Raw genomic sequence first — 25,965 nt, forward strand, 5'->3', positions numbered from 1 at the left:
GTAAACCAAAGAGAAAATCTTTAGGAGTGAATGGGATCCAGGAGCCAAAGACTTGATGGGTAAGAACATATACCTGCTTGCCATTAAGATTCGATGAGTAGGCATGACCAGTAAATGTTCCAAAACTATTCTCACACGACCAACTTCTGTCATCTGTGGTGGGATATACACAGGGCCGGCCCAAGACATTTGTGCTGCCTGGGCCCAAGAAAAAAAAAAAACACCCACCAAAAGGCCTCCACATTCATTATTTTATATCATGATAACTAAAATTAAATTTATCAGAAAATCAGATTAACCACTTCCAGACCCCTGCATGCCGATATACGTCGGCAAAGTGGCACAGGTGGCAAAAGGGCATACCCGTACGTCCTTTCGTAATCCCAGGAGAGCGTGCCCCGCAGACTCTATGTCCGCCGGTGGCCTGCAATCGCGGCGAGGAGAGGCAGAATGGGGAAATGTCTATGTAAACAAGGCATTTCCCTGTTCTGTCTAGTGACATGACAAGGATCTTTTAACCCCTTCCCTGCCAGTGACATTTATACAGTAGTCAGTGGTTATTTTTAGCACTGATCGCTGTATAAATGTCAAGGTCCCAAAATAGTGCCAAAAGTGTCCGATCTGTCCGCCGCAAGGTCGCAGTTCCGATAAAAATCACAGCTCACCGCCATTACTAATAAACAAACAAAAAAAAAAATTTATAATAAAAACTGCCATAAATCTGTCCCCTATTTTGTAGACGTTATAACTTTTGCGCAAACCAATCAATATACACTTAGACCCCTTTCACACTGGTGCGGTTTGCAGGCGGTATTGCGCTAAAAATACCGCCTGCAAACCGCCTCCGCTGTTTGTTCAGTGTGAAAGCCCGAGGGCTTTCACACTGAAGCGGTGCGCTGGCAGGACGGTGAAAAAAGTCCTGCAAACCGCTTCTTTGGAGCAGTGAAGGAGCGGTGTATTCACCGCTCCTAAACCGCTCCTGCCCATTGAAATCAATGGGACAGCGCGGCTATACCGCGGCAATACCGCGGCTATAGCCGCGCTGTACGAGTGATTTTAAACCTTTTTCGGCCGCCAGCGGGGGTTAAAACCGCACCGCTAGCGGCCGAATACAGCTGCAAGAACAACGGTACAGCAGCGCTAAAAATAGCGCTGTTGTACCGCCGACGCCCCCACCGCCCCAGTGTGAAAGGGGCCTTATTGCAATTTTTTTTACCACAAATATGTAGAAGAATACATATCGGCTTGAACTGAGGAAGAAATTTTTTTTTTTTTTTTTATATATTTTTTGGGGGATATTTATTATAGAAAAAAGTAAAATGATTGCTTTTTTTCAAAATTGTCAGTTTTTTTTTTGTTTATAGCGCAAAAAATAAAAACCGCAGAGGTGATCAAATATCACCAAAAGAAAGCTCTATTTGTGGGAAAAAAAGGACGTCAATTTTGTTTGGGTACAACGTCGCACAAACACGCAATTGTCAGTTAAAGCAACGCAGTGCTGAATCACAAAAAATACTCTGGTCATTAAGGGGGTAAAACCTTCCGGGGCTGAAGTGGTTAAAAATGGCAAAAATCTATTCCCTATTTTGTACACGCTATAACTTTTACACAAACCAATCAATATACGCTTATTGCAAATTTTTTTAACCAAAAATATGCAGCTGAATACATATTGGCCTAAACTGATTTTTTAAGACTTTTTTAATAGCCAATATCTATAGGAGGGGTTTCCACCATCCCTGCTAAGTTTATCTTTATAGAGTATGTCTTATTTTCAGTTTGATGTGCATTATATGTGGAGTTGCATATCAGAGACTGGTATTGTCGTAATATTGAAGCCTATTGAGAGTTCCATACATTAGAGGATTCCACCATTATTATTAAGTTATTGATCAGTAAATTAGTGCTGCACTTTTTTTTGTGGTGTGGTAACACATAACAGTGCTTAGCGGCAGGCCTTTTACTGACACTTTTTAATTTTACCTCCAGTAGTTTATTGTAAATAGTAGTGTGGCGATTACCTATTATACTTAAGATTGGCATGTGGAATTAATAATCAACAACAGATTTCAGTTGTGCCCCACCAGGCCAGCCCCCCCATGGACAATGGGTTTGGTTGCAGAGTTCATCGCCCCATCCCTGCACTGAGTGGCAGCACTGACAGGCAGCAATGATTGACACTGATAGGCGGCAATGATTGGCACTAACTGGCACCGATAGGTGGCACTGATTGTCAGCACTAATGGCACTGATGGGCTGCACCGATTGGCACTAATAGGCAGCACTGATTGGCAGCATTTTGTGGCACTGATTGGCAGCACTGATAGGTAGCACTCATGGGCATTAATTGGCAGCATTGATGGGCACTGATAGGCGGCACTGATTGGAAACACTGATTAGCCCTGACAGGTGGCACTGATAAGCACTGACAGAGGAGAGGACGTTTCACACTGAGCTGATATCGACGCTTAATGAAACTGTGTGTTAAATTGTAACTGCAAGCAGAGAGAGACCAGCTGTGAAAATTCAGCGGTGATGTCAGGAGTGGGCAGGACCCAGCAGCTATCAAGCACCAGCCAATGATTGGGCTGCTTAAGAAAGGGGGCAGGGCCACATACAGGTAGCAGCCTACTCAGCCAGCCCCTATCCCATTGGCTGGTGTTGGATAGCTGTCCCGCCCACCCCCGACATCAACACTGAATTCTGACAGCTGGTCTCTCTCTGCATTCAGTTACATTACATGAGTTTCACACACTGATCGGCTCTGGCAAGCGTCAATATCGGCTCAGTGTGAAACTCTCTCACAGATAGCATGGACTGCACACTCACTGGATGCAACATTTCACAGCAGTCCCACAGGCAGATCTCAGGAGACAGCTGGCATGGGTGATGTAGGGGTACAACTTGTCGACTGCTGCCCCTCTTAAGATGCCGCCTGGGACCATGGGCCCACTGGGTCCCATGGAAGGGCTGGCCCTGGATATACAGAGTGTAGTTTATCTGGAGTGTAATACCAATGAAAGAGTATCTATATTGGTTTTCTTTGTATAAAGTGCAAATGAAGCTCTTGGCCACCTGAGTCCATATTGTTTGCCAAGTAGTAAAGGGTAACTCCTCTTCCAAAATTTGTTCCCATCTTTGCAGGTAGGAATTTTTATTGTGATTATGCTGATCCTGGCTTGAATACTTAATGCAGGGGTAGGCAACCTCAGCCCCCTAGCTGTGGTGAAACTACAAATACCATCATGCCTCTGCCTCTAGGAGTCATGCCTGTTATTGTTAGGGTCTTGCAATGTCTCCTGGGCCTTGTAGTTTCAAAACAGCTGGAGGGCTGAGGTTGCCTACCCCTGAGTTAATGAGTCATTGAAGAAGGATGCATGTTGGGAATTTAGATTTTCCTGGCTGTACCTGTATGCTGTTCCTGGAGCAGTGACAACATGATCAACTGTTGGGATAGAGTAGAAAATGCCTGTCTTCCCTGGAGAGCCAAATGCAAGTGAAAGGAAATCTCCAAAATGTGACGGGAATTTCCCTTAGATAGTTGTCACCAGAACAGGTGGTGTTCTCAATGGGAGATTTCCCCTCACATCCTGTTCTAAAGAAAACTGTAAAAAAATGTGGATTTTCCATCACTTTATCACAGTGAAAATGATCACAGAACAAACCGAGAGGGTGAATACTAAGATCAGTGGTACATAACAAAATCCTAACTAGGATTATAAGCACTTATCACTCTATTTAAATCAATATAAAAGTTTTGGCTTTACAATACAATTTAATGACTGATATACTCAGTTATTTTCTTAGCGCGTCTCGTTTTCAGTCCTGACCCATACAAAAAAGAGAAAAACAGTAAAGCACAATGATTGTACTAGCAGGAAGCAGAGCCTACATATGCAATGGATATAAACGGCTGCCTGCCTTTTATAATCTAATCATTGCTATAAAATGTACGTAGAAACAAGGTTTTTAAATGATTATTCCAGAATACATTACATGACAAAAAATAAACTACGGTTTCCCTTCAAGAAAACAAAAGGAGTAAATACTAACAAGAGGGTGAATTTCAATACTCTAACACACTTGAGGTAATTATAGCCAAAGATTTGCAACCCATCATAACACAAGATGAAATGCTGAAAGAAATATTCCAACAACCCCCAATGCTGGCTTTCAGGCAACCACCCAACCTCAGACAAACTAATCAGCAGTAAACATCATTCTGATTATTAAGTCACAAAGGAACCAGCCTTGCAACAGAAAACGCTGTGAACTGTGCAGCCAAGTCAACCCATCAAAAAATGGTGCATGCATAATAAATGGACATTCAGTATTACAGGATCATACACCTGTACCTGTGTATTTCATCCAATGCAAAAAATGCTGCAAAGGATCTTATGTTGGTGAAACAGGGCAGAAATTACAAACAAGGATGAATTTACACAGACAGATCATTAAGCTAGGTTCAAACTAGAACGTGGTGTGGGGAATCAGTAGTTGTCAATTTTAATGACACCCCAAACTCAGGTCGCAAATGCAATGCATTTGCCTGCACCAGATCACATGGTACAAAAAATACCATACAATCTGGTTGCAGTGAGTTTCCAAAAGTAGTGCATGTCAGTTTTATGACCTGTATCGCCTCTGATTCTCTCCCCCCAAGTCCATAGCCCTCTCCCTGCCTTATCTCAACAACTATCCCTTAATACCACAGCTGAGTATGTTGGTTTGTGTGTTTGTTTTTGCCCTCAGAGTTTGTCTTAATAAAGTAGTAGTATGGCCAAAGCTCTCTTATACTTCTGTGACCCAGATTTAGCTGGCCCAGGCAATAATGTCAGGATCTGCCCAGATGCCTGACTGGCAGCTGGCTCAGCTTCCTAGTGCACCACTGAGAGCCTATGCCAGGCGCTCCTGCCCCCTCCAGTGTTTGGCGCTCCAGACCGCTCAGAGTAGAACTGCACGATCAGTGGTCTTTGATTGTGCAGTTCTCGTGTGGAGGTGGCGGGTGACAGCAGATGCATTGGATCGATGCTGCATCTGCATAGGCGAGTATGATAGGGCTTTTAATTTTTTTTTTAACCCTGTACTTCTCTTAACATTTTGCTAAAAGTTTGCTTCCCGTATACTACCAATAAAATCCACAAAAGAAATTTTTTTTTTTAATAGATATGTAAAAAAGTCAAAATCATTCCATTGATTTAAGGAATACAGTGACTCGTTTAAAAACAAGACAGTTATTATTATACGTACATGCTTTCATTGGGGGAAATGCTATCGTTTAGGTAGGATCCATTGCTGTTTTCCATTTCAGCTAGCCTGTGAAAACATTAAAAAGAGACAAACTAGGTTTATCAGATTTTGTACAGTTGTATGCATGCTGTATCAGTGTCAGTATTACAAGAAAATTATTGTATTTAGCCAAAGCTCCACAGCACAGACATTCTTGCGGTGTTCCTGTCCAGGTATGCACTGGCAATTACTAGAGACTTGATAAATACATGCTGGGATATTTTTCTATAAACAATATCTGGTCTTTTTCAGGTGTAATCTACTAAACCACATGACTGAAAGGATTACATTTTCCCTGATGACCAAAGGCAAAGAAATAGGGGGTGCAGTTGTCACTGGGACAAAAAGGTATACAGTAGACAGCAAAAAAAAGTAAATTGTACTAACCTGTACTTGAACAAAATTATGTTTTTGCCCCAATGGGGAGAATTCCTATTACTTCCTTTCCGAACACAGTGACTAAGTGAGGGGAAATCACCTCAATAGGGACATAGGTGGTAATTAGAACCTGACAGAGGCGCAAACCAATATTGCAGTAGAACTTTAAATATGCCACTTAAGCTATATCACCTTTGGCTTTGCTTCAACTTGGTAACCCTCTGCCGCTCAAAAAAAAAGCTGCAAATGAGAAGAGCCTGGTGTTGAGCATCTTAAATGTGATGGATTCAGGCACACATGGGCCACTGTGTTGTCAGAGGAAAAGTCACATATAATTTAGCCCTGTAACAGAGCGGCACCAAGCATAGAGGGTATGCTAGCTCAAAAGCTTTGCTCCACTCTAATGCAACGCAGTAGATCATGCTGCTCTTTGGCCATAGTTTATGGTTTTCTATCAAGTCTACTAATTTTGTACAGCTATAAATCTTCTATTTGAGGAGGTGAGTGCCTAATTACTAAAGGATGTATTTAGGTCTGGGGATCATCACTTCTCCATCTCTTCCAACATGTTGAAGGACATAACATGAATGTACATTTACAATCCTAGACTGTGAAATTCCTTTCTTCTGATGTTTAGTGAAGTTTACGGTCCTGCTCTTAAAAAAAAAAAAAGCACTGCTTGGAGGTACACTAATCACTCTCTCAAGCATACGGTCATCTTCACAGGTAAAGACTTGTTTTTCTCAGCATTTGTCCAACAAACAGCTATTTAGGTGCATGTAGAAATAATAAAATAGCATGAATAAAATGCTTAACTGGTAATATGTGCATAAGTAAAGCACTTGATCAAATTTCAAATCAAGCAATTTAAAATAAAAAGAAGAAAAAACCTTACTCATGTTTACTTATCAAAATAGCAGAGCCCAGCACTGGCCCCCAGAGGAAATTAAACTTTCAGTTAAAAGATTGGCATTCGATAGATTAGCAATTATAGTAACTTCCAAATCTTGAAAATGTCCAGCGCAAAACATGTCATGAAGGTACCACAGAAGTGACACAGTGAAGGGACTAAAAGAAAAAAAAACTGAACCCCAAAAAAAAAAAAAAAAAAAAAAACATGGAGTCACAACTTTTACTTTTCACATACTGCTAAAGAGCAAAGCTTCATTCATCCAGTTTTGAAATGTATTTTTAGCTTTAGAGTAAGTGGGAAAGGGTTGGATCCCTGCTCTTCCAGGTCGATGGCACCCAGGGCATTGTTGTGAACCACACTTCCCTTTCCCCTCTTCGGAGCAAATACACCATATATCCTTAAGTAAAATCTACCAGGAGTCTGAGACCCTGTCATCAGCCCTTACTGCAGAGTCCAAAAAAGGTTATAGGAAGATCAGCTAACAGGAATAATTTTAATGTCACTAAGGGAAGAAGTAAAGGGAAATCACTCCAGGGACACAGATGGCAATACAAGCTCGATAGAGAATGTAACCCTCATTCTATGCAAAATACTGTAAAAAAGGAAAAATAAGCTTTTGGCAGAATCTCTGCAATGCCTTGGGGACTGGTCACTGGATTTTATAAACTCTGCACAGATTTTCTATTCCAGTAAAAAGATATTGATTTAAACCTTGGTTTACAGATAACACAAATGTCATATTCAACGTATTTTAATAACAGAAGGGAATATTAAGATCCCAAAGTCTTATAGAAATAAAAAGTCAACATCCAGACAGGATTCAGTCAACCTCTATCTATCTCTCTATCTCTCTATCTCTCTATCTCTCTATCTATCTATCTATCTATATATATACTAGAATATTTAGATTTTGTGTTGCGTGTTTTAAGAGCAAACAACGCCGTTTAAGAAATATTGTTTTAATATATTGTGTTATGTAATGTGCTGTGACAGTTAAAATTCTGCTGAGACATTTTGCACCTATTAGTGGGCACGTCCCCTGGACAGCCTATTAAAATCTTTTTCCTGCTAATGTACATTTTATATGCCTCTCCAATTCTTCAGCTATAAATATATATATACTTCTATATACAAACACACACACAATATCTCACAAAAAAGTGAGGACACTTCTCACGTTTTTGTAAATATTCTATTATACCTTTTCATGTGACAACACTGAGGAAATTACACTTTGCTACAATGTAAAGTAGTGAGTGTACCGCTTATATAACAGTGTAAATTTGCTGTCCCCTCAAAATAACGCAACGCACAGCCATTAATGTTTAAACCGCTGGCAACAAAAGTGAGTACTCCCCTAAGTGGAAATGTCCAAATTGGGCCCAATTAGCCATTTTCCCTCCCCGATGTCATTTGACTCTTCAGTGTTACAAGGTCTCAGGTGTGAATGGGGAGCAGGTGTGTTCAATTTGGTGTTATCACTCTCACTCACTCATACTGGTAACTGGAACTTCAACATGGCACATCATGGCAAACAACTCTTTGAGGATCTGAAAAAAGAGAATTGTTGCTCTACATTAAGAAGTAAACAGGCCCAAGGATAAATCCAATGGAAAAACAAAACAAGCTTACTTCCCAACCAGCTCGCAGACAACCAATTAAACCTAACAGTATGTGTTAAAAGCAGGGGTTTAGTCTGCATGCATTTGCAAATGCACATGTAAGCCACAGAGCCTCGTCACGGCACCCTGGTATCTGATACCAAACACTAACTTATTTTAAGTGTCCCCAGAGTGGAGGCACATGCATTCTGATGGATAGGTGAAGGCAGGTGGACTGAAGGGGAGCCCACCCCTATTTAAAAGGTACATGAGCACACTGAGCACCCAGCATGTAGCTTAGCGGCTGCAAAGGTGTCAGTGCGTTGCCTGACCAACAGTGATACAAAAAAGATGCCACTGCCCCATCTATAGCTGGCCATCCTTGGCCATGTTTATATCTTAAGTAGCCTTTCAATGCTGCTTACTGTGATGGCCAGCTATAGATGGGGCAGTGGCGTCTTTTTTGTATCACTGTTGTGTATATTGGTCAGGCAACACACTGTTAGTGTTAAGTACCACAAATACCAGGGTGCCGTGACGAGGCTCTGTGGCTTACGCATGCATTTGCAAATGCGTGCAGACTAAACCCTTGCTTTTAATGCATACTGTTAGACAGGTTTAATTAGTTGTCTGCGAGCTGGTTGGTAAGTAAGCTTGTTTTTTTTTCCCTTGGATCTATCCTTGGACCATACAGCAGTTTAACAAGACAGATTCCACTCAGAACAGGCTTCACCATGGTCGACCATAGAAGTTGAGTGCACGTGATCGGCCTAATTTCCAGAGGTGGTCTTTGGAAAATGGTCATAAGAGTGCTGCAAGCATTGCTGCAGAGGTTGAAGGGGTGGGGGGCCAGCCTGTCAGTGCTTAGACCATACGCCGCACACTGCATCAAATTGATATGTATGGCTGTCATCCCAGAAGGAAGCCTCTTCTAAAGACCATGCATAAGAAAGCCCGCAAACAGTTTGCTGAAGATAAGCAGACTAGGGACATGGACTTTTGGAACCATGTCCTGTGGTCTGATAAGACCAAGATAAACTTAATTGGTTCAGATCATGTCAAGTGTGTGGCGGCAACCAGGGGAGGAGTACAAAGTCAAGTGCGTATTGCCTACAGTAAAGCATGGTGGTGGGAATGTCATGGTCTGGGGCTGCATGAGTGCTGCCGAACCTGGGAAGCTACAGTTCATTGAGAGAAGCATGAATGCCAACATGTACTGTGACATACTGAAGCAGAACATGATCCCCTCCCTTTGAAGACTGGGCCGCAAGGCAGAATTCCAACATGATAACCCCAAATGCACCTCCAAGACGGCCACTGCCTTGCTAAAGAAGCTGAGGGTAAAGGTGATGGACTGGCCAAGCATGTCTCCAGACCTAAATCTAAACCTGTGAAGCTCCTTACCCAAGAGGGTTAAGGCAGTGCTGGAAATTAATGGTGGCCACACAAAATATTGACACTTTGGGCCCAATTTGGACATTATCACTTAGGGGTTGACTCACTTTTGTTACCAGCAGTTTAGATATTATTGGCCTTGTATTATTTTGAGGGGACAGCAAATTTAAGGCCTCATGTACACAGGGCAGTTGAAAACCTCTTCTGAACGCTGGAAACTGACAGCTGATACACAGTGAAAAACGTCCATTTAACAGCTTTTACATACTGAGTTTAGCAGCAGTTTATCAGCAGTTGAAGTTAGAAGCTTTTTTAAAGATAACCTCAGGAGACCCTCCCAAATGTCCACAATGCAGGAAAAACATGTAAATTATTAACTATTTCAGCCATTCTGTGAGAAAAGAGTGCTGTGTGCTTTAATTATGTACTCACTCCCTGTCTCTCTCTCTGCCAGTCTCTATCCCCGTCTGTCTCTCTCTGCCTCACTTTCTCTTTCTGCCTGTCTCTCTCTCTCTCTGTATGTCTCACCCTCTACCTACCCCCCCCCCCCCCTGCAGGCAGCAGCATGTGGTGAAAGTTGTGTTTCTCCCATATCTTACATGTTCCTCTTTAAGAACGCTTATAAACAAAAACGTGCCTAAACTCAGGTTACAGCTTTTACACGAGTTTACAAGCAGTTACAAGCATTTGGCATTTCAAATGTCTCTGAATGTCCGTCCTAAACCCATTTTTTTGCGTTCTAAAAAAAGCTTCTAAACTCAACTGCCTAGACCTTGTGTACATGTACTGATAAGATAACAGAGTTCAGAGGCAGCTGAAAAAAATGCCCAACAGCTCCTAATTGTCCGTTTACCAGCAGCAGTGTACATGAGGCCTTATACAAGCTGTACACTCACTACTTTACATTGTAGCAAAGTGTCATTTCTTCAGTGTCACATGAAAAGATATAATAAAATATTTACAAAAAACGTGAGGGGCATACTCACACACACATATATACATACACACACAACTATGCAAACCTTTTAGGCAGGTGTGGATAAATTCTGTAAATTAAGATGCTTTCAAAAGTAGAAGTGCTATTTTATTTTTATCAATTAGCAAAACAGAAAGTAAATGAACAGAAGAGAAATCCAGATCACGTCAATCACCAAATCAAGACGACCCTTTTGCCTACAGAATGGCATCAACTCTTCTAGGTACACTTGCACACAGTTTTTGAAGGAACTTGACAGGTAGGTTGTTCCAAACATCTTGGAGAACTAATGTAAAAAAGAAAAGTTCTGGAAGTCGCAAATTCCTGCAAAACCCTTAACCCTATAAAGTGTATGATTGCCTCAGCCGAGTCTCCAACCAGGTCATGCCCCCAACACATTTCACTCAGCCCATGGATCTTAGTCATGAAGAAACAATCACAAATCTTCTGTGGATGTAGGCTGCATCCTTCTGTCACTTCATGTAATCCCAGACAGACTAGATGGGGTTGAGATGAGGGATATGTGGGCATATGTGGGGACCAAACCATCACTCACTTTATGGTGAAGATAGATCCACCACATGCCATACCATCAGGAAGGTGTGCGATTGGCCCCAAATTTATTCTGCAGCAGGGCAACAGCCCCAAACATACAGCCAATGTCATTAAGAGCTACTGAAGCTAAATCTAAAACTGAATCTAAAACTGACCTCTTAATATTTCCTCCCCCATGTGCCCCTTCCCCTGACTTCTCTTTCAAGATCAATTGCACATCTATCAGTTTGTCTGAACTGTCCTTTCAGGCCCACATACAATCCCTGTCCAAATCATGCCTCCTTAGCCTCTGCAACATTTCCAGAATATGCCCCCTTTTAACTAAAGACACCACCAAGCTTCTAATTCACACCCTGGTTATCTCTCGCCCTGAATTTCCTCATTGGATTACCTTTACATAGACTATCCTCCCCTCAGACCATAATGAATGCCGCTGCAAGACTCATCCACCTTACCAACCATTCAGTGTCCTCCACCCCTCTCTGCCAATCCCTCCACTGGCTTCCACTGACCCAACGAATAAAATTCAAAGTACTAACAATAATTTACAAAGCCACCCATAACTCTGCCCCCAGCTACATTACTAACCTAGTCCCAAAATACCAACAAAGCCGCTCTCTTCGGTCAACCCAAGACCTCCTGCTCTCTAGCTCCCTTGTCACCTCCTCCCATGCTCGCCTCCAGGATTTCTCCAGAGCTTCTCCCATCCTTTGGAACTCTCTACCCCAATCTGTCCGACTAGCTCCTAATCTATCCATCTTTAGACGATCCCTGAAAACCCTTCAGTCATACACTTTATAGGGTTAAGGGTTTTAAAGAAGCCTATCCTGCTTCTAACACTGTTTTACTTCCTCCATCAGCTCATCCCCCTGCAGCTATTACCTTTTGTATCAATTGACCCTTCCTTTTTAGACTGTAAGCTCTAATGAGCAGGGCCCTCTGATTCCTCTTGTACCAAATTGTAAGGTAACTGTAATGTCTGCCTAAAATTTTTTTAAGCGCTGCGCAAACTGTTGGTGCTATATAAAACCTGTATAATAATAATCTTCAGAGTAAAGAAGAAGAAGGAGTCATGGAAGTGATGGTTAAACATCGAGTCTGTGGGATTACATGAAGAGACAGAAGGAAGCCTACATCCACAGAAGATCTGTGTTTAGTTCTCCAAGATGTCTGGAACAACCTACCTGCTAAAGTTCCTTAAACTGTGTGCAAGTGTACCTAGAAGAATTGATGCCATTTTGAATACAAAAGGTGGTCACGCCAAATATTGATTTATTGTTGATTTTTCTTCTCTTCATTCACTTAGAATTTTGTAAAACTGATAAAAATAATTAAAATATATATTTTTATAAGCATTCCTACTTTACATTTCTTCACACCATTTTATTTTTTAATTTCCAAGGGCTGCTTTCATTGCCTTCTCAACTATGTGGACAAATACTGCCTGCAACACCCTACAAAGACAATATTCAGAACTAAAGAAATGCAGAACACATCTCAACAATATATATTAAAAAATGGTTGAACAGTAAAACAAATAACTACTACATCCTTTTTCTACAATTCAGTTTAGTTAGCCTCCAAACATGAAGTAAAACATAGAAATAACAGTAGCTACTGTTAGACAATTATCATGGAACAATACATACAAAACTCAGACATGCAAAAACAAACACTGTAAACTGTTGTCAAGCTATAAGTGAACCACAGCAAAATTGTAAGCAATATCATCTTTCAGATTTGTTAGTTATTTTTCAGCTATACAGTTAATTTTAGTACACATGCAGGATAGTTTGAAGAGAATTGCATGATAACGTAAAACCTAATTCCTAACAAAGACTTTAAAAATAGGCCAATCTTTATTAATCCTACCTATTTCAGCAAACCTGCTGTCCTCTAACCTAATGTGCTAAAAAGATTTCTCTAATAGAAAAAGTAACACCAGCTGCAAGTCCTGGAACACAGTTGTATTGAAGGGTTTGCATAGTGTCCATTAAAAGGCACAACCCACATGATTTCAGGATTGGAAGGTGGAGAGAACCTGGATATACTGATTGATAAAGAATACACTGCTTTTAATATAGTGGGTTCTATGACACCACTGGGGAAATAGGGTGGGGAAGTATTAGTATATAGCGTATCTAGTGCTGTGTTTTTGTGTCACCTGGTGTGTGGGTAAGGGACAGAAAAAAGACAAAATTCGTACTGATAATACTCCAGCGCTGTCACTGGATTTCATGAAGGTGATGTAACTAGTGGACCTAAATGCCTTCACCTTTGCTGCCTGAGAGCAGCATGTACCCAACTTCAGCAATAATTGGCATCTTTGTATATACATGTTGGGATTGAACAATTACCTATAATGCAATGAGACAACATACAGTACCTAAATAACACTACAACATAGCTCAATTCTGGTTAAATGGACTGATCAACTTTAAGCATTTGTTTTCAGTATAAGATAAAATATTTATTCCAAAGATGGAAATTATAATGAAAATTATATTATCTAATATCACTTATTCCCTAGTGACCTTAAAGAGTTTGTCTATCACAGGTCCCTGGCATTAAGACTCAGACATGTAAGCTGATCGGGGATACTGATTTTTTTTATTTTTTTTTATTTCAAGAACGATTTGGTCCCAAAAGCTTAAACATTTACAGTAGATTTTTTCCCTACAATCCTATATGAAAAGCATACTAACATTTTATAACACAGAGTATCAAATAATATTAAAGGCTTCATTAGATAACACAACACAAATAGCAGTGAATGCAGTGCCTAACAACAACCAATTGAGAAACCAGTTCCCAGAGGATCATCTAAAACTAATAAACAATGATTTTAATGTTTGCAATGCATTACATGTGTATTAAAAATGCTATTTGTAAACCATTGCTAGTTTTGTTTATGTTATATAATTTTTTTTTTTTGCCTACTGTCCTTCAAATTACTTTTATCCCATTTAAAAACGTTAGCAGAAGTTATCCTACATTAGCAAATAGCCATCTTTAATAGTAAATGCATAGGATTTCTTAAACATTAAAACAAAGAGGCAATATTAAAATCAAGAGCGGGATAGTTTAAGGAAGTTGTAGAATTAAGTTGCATACATTTTACTGCTTAATTTCTCAGACCTCGGTGAGTAACAGGTATGAAATGCTAGATAGATAGAGGTTTAATGGCAGACTGACACATAGGAAAATCAGTGAATCGTTGTAGAGCATGGAAGTAGTTCTGATGCCTCATAAGACTCTCCTGATGGAATGAGCTAAACGGTACAAGGCTTTCTTAGTATATTCTAGATGCTTGTGCCATAGAGTCATACCTGCTAGCATAATGTTCAATTCGTGAGTGAGTGTCATCGTGTGATAGCTGGGGAGATGAGGCAGGGCTGTGGAAAGAAGAATTTAAACACAATTCAATCTTCACATTAAAGAAAGGTGATTGAGGTTCATTGTGTCATACTATACACAATCCATTTGGTAAGGACCATAGATTGCAATGTCATAACGTGACAGAACTGGATATTTAGGTGTTCAGTAAAGATTCTGCCATCAGTTTTTAATGAATGCACCAGAGATGGCTTCTATAAAGTTACCAAGTATTAATTCAAGTGAATGCCACACCCAGGTAGAATATAGAAAATTGTATTGGTTTATTCTTATTTGTAATATACAGTTTCAATAATACTGAGCATTTTTATTTTTATAGAAAAAAAATGGTAAACTGTAGAAAATCATTGTATGTAAAGCCATTGAACACCTTTATTGCATCTGGCCTTCACATCTGGCCTTCAATCTCCTTTTCTTTTGCGATTAATATAATTACACTACCAAACACAATATATACAAATGTGAAAATAGTACCAATACTGGCAAGGTCATTAAAAACAGAACAGATATCCAATTTATCAAATGCCCATGTAAGTACCTCCGATAGCCTTCCTTAAAGTGTCTCTAAACTCAAAATAAAAAATAAATAATCGCATCTTACCAGTTCTTAGATGGGGGGCTGCACGAGCTTTATTTTTTATTCCTTTCCTTTTCCACCTAATGATCCTACCAGTAACACATTTCCTGTCTTAGGGTGACAATACTCAGTCACGGTATTGTATGAAGGAGCAGCATTATCACAATAGGCTGCTTTCCGGATTTGCACACACCACCTCCTCAACTTATCTTCATTACATCAATTTTTTTTTTTTTTTTTTTTTTTGGGGGGGGGGGATTTTTGTCGTTAGCAGATATCTGGAAAAGCTGATGACACTGCTTGAGATTTCAGCTCCATAAACAGGAAGTTAAAAAAATTTTTTGTTGTTGTTGCAAAATCAGCATGTATTTTCTGTACTTGCAGAAAAATGCTCTATTCTTGAAAATACAAACTAATGCAGGAAGCACATCTGGTTAGTTGAAATAAATATTTTTTCTTCTATTTATATATACTTTAATAGTGTTGTTGAAACTAAATTTGTGTTGAAGTGGATGTAAAACCCTTACATATACCCATAGAATTGACTATCATCAGGGGGTACACATAGAAGTTCTAAAGCTGTTCAAAATGCACAGTTTATACAGCATTTCCGAGCTTATGGAGGTAGGAGGCAGGGATCTGGCATTACACACTACACAGCACAGAGAGGAAAGCTGAGTGTAATCTGAGACATAAGTGAAGGGAACATCTATGCCCCCCTCCCACACCCCCTTCTACACAGTCTCATGGGAAAATATGTTGAGCCTGTGGCCTTCTGTGTGCTGGGGGGTAGTGACCCATGCTTATACAGTAAGAAAGAGCAGCCAGAAATTACACTAGGTTCTTTGAATTGAGGCAAGTACACGTTATAGAAGGATATGCTCATTTTTCATTTCAAAGGTTTAAAACCACTTTAAGCAAGGAAGGAGCTGCAGATAACTCATCTTCTGTCTATTTATCTATAATTTGTACTGATCTAAACTAGCCTCTCTCAATTAAGATTCATCTGTAGGTTGCTAAGGGTTACTTAAAGGGGTTGTAAAGGCAGAAGGTTTTCTTATCTTAATGCATTCTATGCATTAAGATAAAAAGCCTTCTGTGTGCAGCAGCCCCCCTCAGTCCCTAGTACTTACCTGAGCCCCCTCTCTATCCAGCGATGTCCACAAGTGCCTTGGCCATGTGGGCCTCTCCATCCTGATTGGCTAAAATACAGCAGCGGTGCCACTGGCGCCCGCTGCTGTCAATCAACCTCAGTTAGCCAACCAGGAGAGAGAGGGGGCAGGGCCGAACCACAGCTCAGTGTCTAAATGGATACACAGAGCTGCAGCTTGGCTCAGGTGCCCTCATAGCAAGCTGCTTGCTGTGGGGACACTCAACAGGATGGTAGGGCCAGGAGAAAAAAAAAGACTTTACAATCACTTTAGCTGTGGCTGATTGACCCCCCACCTGATGGTGCCTGCAATGTTTCAGCTCCAATGCCACTTGGCAGAGCCAGCAGCATGACATCCGTGATCTTTTTAGGTTACTGTAGGGGTGACATTCCTACCACTGATTACCAAAGGGGAATTTTCCCAATTACACTAGATCAGGGATATGCAATTAGCGGACCTCCAGCTGTTGCAGAACTACAATTCCCATGAGGCATAGCAAGAGTCTGACAGCCACAAGCATGACACCCAGAGGCAGAGGCATGATGGGACTTGTAGTTTTGCAACAGCTGGAGGTCCGCTAATTGCATATCCCTGCACTAGATGGACAAATCTGAGCAGGGGTTCCCTGAGACCTGCCAGTTTTATCAAGGGTTCCTCTAGGGCAGTGATGGCGAACCTTGGTAACCCTGATGTTTTGGAACTACATTTCCCATGATGCTCAACTGCACTGCAGAGTGCATGAGCATCATGGGAAATGTAGTTCCAAAACATCTGGGGTGCCAAGGTTCGCCATCACTGCTCTAGGGTAAAAACGATAGAGAAAGGGTAATTGATTGTCAAAGAATAAAAAAATAGCTATAAAGCTATGAAAGTGGTGACGAGAACAGGTTTGTATATTATGGGATACTACTGAATTGTAGATACTTTTTTATAAAGATCACCACACTTAACTCAGTTAAAAGGTAGCAAAATCGGCATTCGTATACTGTACATTTTTTCTATCCAAGGGTAGATTTCTGAAGGGTGCAGCTGCTGATGTCCTGCTCACTGCCAGCGCTGGTGTGTTGCCACCAGATCCTATGAAAATATTTTGGCCAGTAAACAGTCTATCAGGTTTCAAAAATATGCTCCCCATTTGACTTTGCTGCCTACAAAAGCACAACCCCACATCCTATTAGAAATGTATGCAATCATCAAGAACTTGAATTGTCAATTCAGCTTTCCATGTTTAAAATAATGAAAATTAAGGTAAGGGTTGAAAGGTTGATGCCCCACTACATTTGTTATCATCAGTTTGGACCAAAACTGATTTGATCTGCAAGTTTGTTCCAAGTTAGTGGACTCAAACTATTGAACTTAGAAAGCCAGCATTGAAATGGAGCAACTACTTTTCCAAAATGACTGGTCAGTATTGGCAACTTTCATTTTTCTTCAAAGAAAGGTTTGCTCTGAGTATTAACAGTGACAAACTTAAGCAAGCCTTTGTTGACCTCAAACATCAAAATCCCTTGCATGTGACTGGGTGTTTGAAGAACACAGATTAACTTCACTATAGCTTAATTCACATCCAATAAATCAGTCCCCAAGCATGAGTTGCAGATGTTTATTATGTTCAGGGACACCTAGGATGATTTAAACGTTGACAGATACTGGGAGTAACAACTGTTATGTCACCTATGAACCTAAGCATTATTTGCAGTTGGCTTCCACAAGCACACAAATCAAAAAAATCATGGAGTCTTTCTTACAGGGATATATGAAAAATGAAAAAATAAAGCCTCTTAGAACATAAACACATTTGAATTTGTATCCTTTTGTCTCATCTAAAAAACTGGTGTAAAAATTGGTATAATATGGGAATGTGTGATTTGGCATATATTTCTTTAATTTCCACAGATTCAATGTGGTTTCCTTCATAACCACTTTCATATATTGTGACAAATACAGTTGACAAGATTGTTACATTTGCAAAGTTTACATAATACTAAATTCTTATATGGGAGTCTTTTTGGCACTTCGCTGATACATCAACAATGCACAACATGATGAGTGTCTGTAACAGAATGACTTTGTTGATGTAAGACTCATGGCTAATGACCTAGCACACCTACGTCTGCACTGGGTTCAAAAGTATTCTTTAATTCCTAACAAGCAAGGGTACAAAATCTAACGTGTGAGGTTTTAAACTACTTATTCAGACTGTAAATTGAAAACAGTTTAGTAGAACCCAAATAATTTTTAAATCTTAAAAATAAAATCAGAAACATCAGTTACATGAATGAGGTGTAAACCACAATTCAAATCCCTTCCATCTGAGAGAATTTCACGGCTACCAAAACATGAGCAGTAGTTAACCCAACGTTGTTAATTTAATGTTTGATAGAAGCTCACGCAAGATTGCATAATTACATACACCCCTGCTTGTATTTGTTAAAAACAATTAAAATATATATTAGACGCACGTGCACACACACACCAATGTAACATGCATTTTTCTGCATTGATAAACATTTAACAAAATACAAATACATTAGCCCTTTAATTATACCCAGGGATAACAAGCATCTTTCCAAATGTAATAGTTTGCTTTTTCTTTCCCTGTGCTTTCAGAAATGTCAGAGGTGTAAACTATTGTAAACATTATGTTGTAACAGCCAGTTGCAATAATCACATGTAAAATCTGGCAGGCTGGTTGTACCCAGGTTGATCAACTTGGGTGCATTCTAGCCTGCCCATACATGGTTTGAATCTCAGACAGGTTCCTGCTGAACCAGCCGAGATTCGAACCGTCTATGTCCAGCTTAAAGCTGGCTGTACATTATACAATTTTCTTGTATACTTTTCCTTTAGATTTACCAAAACCATATAATACGACTTCAAACCTAAACACTTTTAATTTGTAGCAATCAGGCAGGCCGTTATACTAAATAGTTGCAGGTAACGCTAAAAGAAATTGAATGTATTGGCAGCCTAAGAATATGTAAGGCCTTCAGTTTCAGCAGCTATAAAAGATGATTTCTATACTGCACTGCCCTCAGGCAATCACTGTAAAACAAACTGATAGTCCTTATAGAAGTTTAACAAAAATCGGCACATTGTGCCATTAAAGAGGAATTAAAAAATAAATACATCCAAAAAACAAAAAAGCGCATTTACTTTTCTGCTTTGGGAGACTGAAAACAGTGCATTCACGATCAGTTCTAATTCTAGCCTACACACACACAATTTAATTTACAGAGATAGACAAAGTAATAATGTCATCACTGCACTTGTGCTCCATTGAGAACTGCAAGTACCTTTACCAATTGCCTGTGAATAAATAATGTGGCTGTGCAGGTGGAGTCCTGCACAGCTTCTCCAATTCCAAATTTGACAAGATGCTGCAGGGAGAAAAACCCTGTAATCTGTAAAGGGGATTTGGGGCAGTGCGTGCCAACCATGGTTCAGGCTAATTAATTTGGGTGTAATATGAAACATGGCCAGAATAATAGATAATGGTTATCTTTTAGGAATAAATCACAGACATCAAGTAAATCTTTAAGGGCATTTGATGCCATCCATATTTTTAGATATGGAGACACTAAGAAAACCTATTCAGGTGCTACCTAATGGGTTGTGATCCCAAGTAATGACGTGGGTTTAGCACAAAATGTATTGTTTATGGCTGTCAATATAAGACATTGACTTCAACAAATATGTGGAGCAGATGCCTGTTACTTTGCTCAGTCCTGTCTGCAGTTACAGTGGCTTGGGCAAGTGATGCCCTCAAAGCACAGGGAAATTCAAGAGAAGTTATATTTTCAAAGTTATGAAGATTAATATGATGATTTGACCCAGGTATCCTGGACAGTACAAGGTCAGTGAAGGATGCAAGATTAACCCCAAAGGGAGAGGTGTGAGGAGTAAAGTAAAAGGCTGGGGAGCCTCTGTTCTAAGCTGCAAATGTCAGTAGACCCTCCTCCACCTCCAGGGGGGAAGAAGAACCTGGCATGAAAGGGTAGACTTGCAGTTGATGATGCCCGACAGATCATACACAAAGCTGAAACAAAAATCAAAATGCAGGTGCAATATGGTTTGTAGGATAGGATCCCCTCATTCCCTCCATAACCACCTCAATGTATTCCTCAAGGGATTTTCTAAAGAGTTCACCTTCAAAGGACATGTGGAAAAGGCTCATCTAATGAACAGGGTCAGCCAACCAAGTTCTAAGCCACAAAATTCTGAGCATGTGGACATTAAGGACAGTATTGTAGATCTGTGAAATCACATTCCTGATGGCATCTACGCCACAGAATAAGGCTACTCATTTCAAGAGATTGTTCACTACAGAGCTCTCCAGTTTAGTTTGAAATAGTCTGGGCAAGGAGATAAGGTGCCAAAAGCTGGATGCAGGGGGCTGGACCTGCCAGATCAAAGGATGACTTCAAAAGAGCATCCAGGCATCTATCAACTGAATCCCTAAAGAAGGAAAACCGTCAGTAGAAATAGTGGATTGATTTAGTTCAAAAGCGTCTGGGTCTACAGTGGGCACAGTCATTTTCTGTTTGAATTATTATTCCATAGGGTACAAGGCAGCAAAAATTCCAGGAGGGGTGAATAACCTCTTGGAGTTTGCCAATTATAATTAAGGATGAGCGCCGGCGTGTTTGCACAGCCCACGTGCAGAGCCCACCAGGAAGTCGGCGCTGCGCTAATCACAAGCAGTGAGACATTTCCCGATCTCTGCAGCCTGGGATCGGGACAATGTCTCACTGCCTGTGATTAGCACAGCGCAGTGCCGACTTCCTGGTGGGCTCTGCACGTGGGCTGTGCGAACACACTGGAGCTCATCCTTAATTATAATACAGAGCCTAACTGGCTTGATCAAGAATAATAAAACTTTTTTGGAATTGCCTTTTTTTGCGTCTATAGGAGTATGTGAAGGCTGAGCAGAGCTAAGTGCATCTAACCATGCCAGACTAGTACGCATTGCTTCAATTAGTCCACTATAGCCAGCATGTGGCGATAAGGGGAACAATTACTTTAACAAAATGTTGGTGAAAAGTTTTCAGAAGCCACCACTAAAATGTTCAAGTCCACTTTGCCTTCTGTAATAGTAAGTGCGCTAAGCAATTCAGGATGTACCCCAGAGATATAGTCAGATGAAGAGAGGCCAAAATGTGTTTATGGCTTTTGGCACCCACCGTTTGCAGAAGTGATAGCCACTGGAGTAGATCAGACATAGTGTCAGGAAAATGCTGCTTTAGTCAGACAGGCTGCAGGTTGGGAGCTTGAATCTGGGGAATGAAGTGGATGATCTTGTTCTAGAGCCTGCAGCAGAAATCTCATGTGCTCTCGCTCCCAAGCGCCTGTAAACTGCCATTGGTAAATAAGGATCTTCTGCTGGTAATCACAGACAGGGGGTTAAGTATGTCTAAAATTAAAGAGTTGCAATAACCCAGACAACAGGTGAGACCGCACAGTCAGCTTGCATCTTTGGTGGAAGAAGTGGACTGGAAGTGCACAGTTAAGAGTCCTATAGGAACTACATCACTATCCAGAATGGAACATGATCAATATTAGGGAAAAACACTCAAGTGTACCCCATAACCTGTTTCTTCAAAACTGCTTGTGTATTTAGCACTGTGTTGCGTCTTGTAGGATAAAAGCATATCATGTAGGGTGTACAAGTAATGATCCAACAAGACATGTATAGCAAGGAATAGGTATGTGCAGGTTCAGGGAAATCCTATTCTATCTTGTCCATGTCGCTGGTCTCGTCCAAGCTCCAGGCTTCACTCATCAAAGTCTTTGAGAGTTAGATGCCATAAGAATGGACCATGGTTCTGGATCTGTATAGCACCCTGCAGCCAATTCATTTATTGCACCATGTACCATAACAAATGCTGAATATATCTTCTCCAATAGGAGACGTGGTTGATCACATAAGGACTCACACAAAGGTTATATGGATATACTAAGGGTGCAGTTCCCTGCAACATTTTTGCTGGTGTCCAAACTCCTTAAGGTAGATTGACCCATGATTCCCATGTTGTGTACTGTACAAGTAAAATACAATCTTTATTTCAGAGATTTTAAAAATTCACAATTACATGGATTGATATTTAATAAATATAAACAAAAAACAGAATTGGACCCCCGACTGATAGTTTCTATCAACTAATATGAAAACATATTCCTAATACTTGTATATGTAATGGTTTTTTATACGAATGGCATTTTAAAAACTGCATGTTCAATTCAACCAAAAATTCCCTATGGGATCCACTGGGTAGCTAGCATTTGGAAAACCTTTTTGAGCAAACAAATGGATGAAATATGTGACAAGAAGGGTAAGAAAGAGATTTGATGATCTCTCCAACTTGGCTTTCAGATCCCTGGAAAGGTAACCAAATAACTACACTCTAATATTTGACTGCAATGGGATATAAACAGGTGATTACGTCTTTTATGTAAACTTTGCATATTTACTATTCATAACCCTGCATAAATAACAATTTAAATTACTTGGGTGCTCTGTGATACAGTAAGCGTATGTTGTTGTGAACAGCTGGTGGCATATAAAGCTTGTTAGAGTTATACTGGAACTGGAAAGTGAACAAACGTGTCATGGTCCATTTGAAGCAGGACAGATTTAATATCAAAATGTATAGTTTAGTTATGTATTTATAGAAAAAATTGCAAACATGGCTACGGATCTCTTAAAAGAAATACAAATCCTTGTGCAGTTAATAAAAATGTGTGTGTGTATATATGATCATCCTTGAGATGGTTCTACACCTTCATTTTGAGTCCAGCTGTGTTTGATTATACTGATTGGACTTGATTAGGAAAGCCACACACCTGTCTATATAAGACCTTACAGCTCACAGTGCATGTCAGAGCAAATGAGAATCACGAGGTCAAAGGAACTGCCTTTAGAGCCCAGAGACAGAATTGTGGCAAGGCACAGATTTGGCCAAGGTTACAAAAAAAAATTCTGCTGCACTTAAGGTTCCTAAGAGCACAGTGGCCTCCTTAATCCTTAAATGGAAGACGTTTGGGATGACCAGAACCATTCCTAGAGCTGGCCGTCCGGCCAAACTGAGCTATCGGGGGAGAAGAGCCTTGGTGAAAGAGGTAAAGAAGAACCCAAAGATCACTGTGGCTGAGCTCCAGAGATGCAGTTGGGAGATGGGAGAAAGTTGTAGAAAGTCAAACAATCACTGCAGCCATCCACAAGTCGGGGCTTTATGGCAGAGTGGCCCAAAGGAAGCCTCTCCTCAGTGCAAGACACATGAAAGCCCGCATGGAGTTTGCTAAAAAAAAAACACCTGAAGGACTCCAAGATGGTGAGAAATGAGATTCTTTGGTCTGATGAGACCAAAGATAGAACTTTTTGACCTTAATTCTAAGCGGTATGTGTGAAGAAAACCAGGCACTGCTCATCACCTGTCCAATACAGTCCCAACAGTGAAGCATGGTGGTGGCAGCATCATATTGTGGGGGTGTTTTTCATCTGCAGGGACAGGACAACTGGCTGCAATCGAGGGAAAGATGAATGCGGCCAAGTACAGAGATATCCTGGACGAAAACCTTCTCCAGAGAGCTCAGGACCTCAGACTGGGCCGAAGCTTTACCTTCCAACAAGACAAGGACCCTAAGCACACAGCTAAAATAACGAAGGAGTGGCTTCACAATAACTCCGTGACTGTTCTTGAATGGCCCAGCCAGAGCCCTGACTTAAACCCAATTGAGCATCTCTGGAGAGACCTAAAATTGGCTGTCCACCAACATTTACCATCCAAGCTGACAGAACTGCCCCTGGGGGGAACCCACACCGGTTTTTTATTTAAAATTTGGCGCGGCGTTCCCCCTCATGATTCATACCAGACAGCTGTCAGCACTGCCTGTCGCTCATCGCGAAAGGAAAAAAAAAGTTTTCCTTTCCCGATGAGCGAGCCAGTGCGAGATGCACAGTACCCTGTCGCCCGAGAACCAGCGCTGGAAACACAATCTTGCGGTCAGGTATGTAAATGCAGTTCCAAAAATACAACAGAAAAGAGCTAAATAACATGTATCAACTAGTCGTGTTTCACTTGATCAAAACTCTAAATTACTGTAAAAAGAATACATGGTTCTTGTTTAATGTTTTTCTTTTGTAAAAGAGAAATTATGTATTTAAGTAATGTAAAAGGGATAAAAAAAAAAAGGGTAATTGTGTTTCTGTTGTTGATCAGATGTGGCATACTGTATATAGAGTTAGGACAGTAAGGACAAAGTTCTACTGTATTTAATACTGTCCATTCATTTGAAACGTCTAACTAAAGTTTTCAATGACAAAGATTATATTCCGTTTGAAATATTGCCTGTGCTTTAACTTTGGGAACTTCTAGGTACACATCTTTCTTACAAGTTCAACAACCACTGACTTTTAGTGCCAACAGTTTTAGGATGAAAAGCAATAAGGAAAGTCTTTGTCAAGGGTCTACGTTCAAATGTTCCTTTCATGCAGTTCTGTTGTGCTAGTATGTTAACAATTCACCTGTTTAATGCTAAACCTAAACTTGAAAGTTACAGGGGCAAAAAAAAATAAATAAATGGACTCATGGATAAAATAAAAAAAGGATTTAACAGCACATATGAAGATGACAGCAACAGCAGTAGTGCAAAAATAAAAAGTACTCACGCAGAATCTACTGGCCAGAAGTTGATCAGAGTAACAGGACTGAAAGACAAAAATGGGGAGGTGAAGAGAGAGCATAGAACGGAAAAGTGGAATGAGCTTTATGACATTAATATGAATGCAAATCAAAGCAGCCAATGAAGAAAATTATACATACATATATAATTAAAGCTCAGAAATACAAGCTGAAATAGTGGGCTTGGAAAACAAACTTGATCACAATAATAGAATAAAAATCCAATGCATTTTCGTTTGAATACCTGATGGATAATAAAATAAGCCACACATTTATAATCAAAAGTAGCATGCTACAAATTAGGTGATGTGCCAGAATACTGGTGATCTTACAACTTTGTTACACTTATAAACTTAAAGAAAATATTCATGTTGCCTAAAACAACTACCCGTATTTATCGGCGTATAAACACGCACTTTTTTCCCCTTAAAATCAGGGGGAAATCGTGGGTGCGTGTTATACGCCGATCCCCTGCGATCCTGAGCTTCAAAATCGCCGACCGCGATTTGAAAATGGCGCCGCCAGTGCAGAAATACACAGAGCCGGTCCTCGGCTCTTCTCGGCCACTTTCGGCTTCACTCGAGCGCCGCCCGAACCTAGCCGAGTGTACTCGGCTAGGTTCGGATAGCTCCGCTCACAGTCACGCCCATCCCGGGCGGGACTACGAGCGGAGCCGAAAGGGAACGAGAGCCGCCGAGAAGAGCTGAGGACCGGCTCTGTGTATTTCGGCGCCATTTTCAAATCGCGGTCGGCGATTTTGAAGCTCAGGATTGCGGGGGATCACAGGATCGCAGGGGAGCGGCGCCATTTTCAAACTGCGAGCTGCAAGGCTGCACTGGGATAAGGCTGCAATGGACACTGGGGAAGGCTGCACTGACAAGGCTGCACTGACATGGCTGCACTGACATGGCTGCACTGGGGCAAGGCTGCACTGGGGCAAGGCTGCACTGGGGCAAGGCTGCACTGAGAAGGCTGCAATGATGGGCATTTAAATGTAAGTTTTTTTTCCCTTAAACTTCCCTCCTAAAAGTTTTTTTTCCTTAAAATTCCCTC

General features: G+C 40.7%; 1 protein-coding gene across 3 annotated transcripts in view; it reads right to left on the reverse strand.

Moving 5' to 3' along the window:
- Positions 1-25,965, reverse strand: part of DMD (dystrophin) — a 3,507,873-nt gene that overhangs the window by 91,870 nt on the left and 3,390,038 nt on the right. For all 3 annotated transcript variants that reach the window (XM_073614841.1, XM_073614839.1, XM_073614840.1), the window contains 3 exons: positions 24,900-24,938; positions 14,437-14,502; positions 5,251-5,316 (listed from right to left, as the gene is read on the reverse strand). In XM_073614841.1, coding sequence (XP_073470942.1) covers positions 5,251-5,316; positions 14,437-14,502; positions 24,900-24,938 — 171 coding nt within the window. The remainder of the gene's footprint in view (positions 1-5,250; positions 5,317-14,436; positions 14,503-24,899; positions 24,939-25,965) is intronic.

This window comes from Aquarana catesbeiana, linkage group LG02 (assembly GCF_042186555.1).
Source record: "Aquarana catesbeiana isolate 2022-GZ linkage group LG02, ASM4218655v1, whole genome shotgun sequence".
Lineage (NCBI taxonomy): Eukaryota > Metazoa > Chordata > Amphibia > Anura > Ranidae > Aquarana > Aquarana catesbeiana.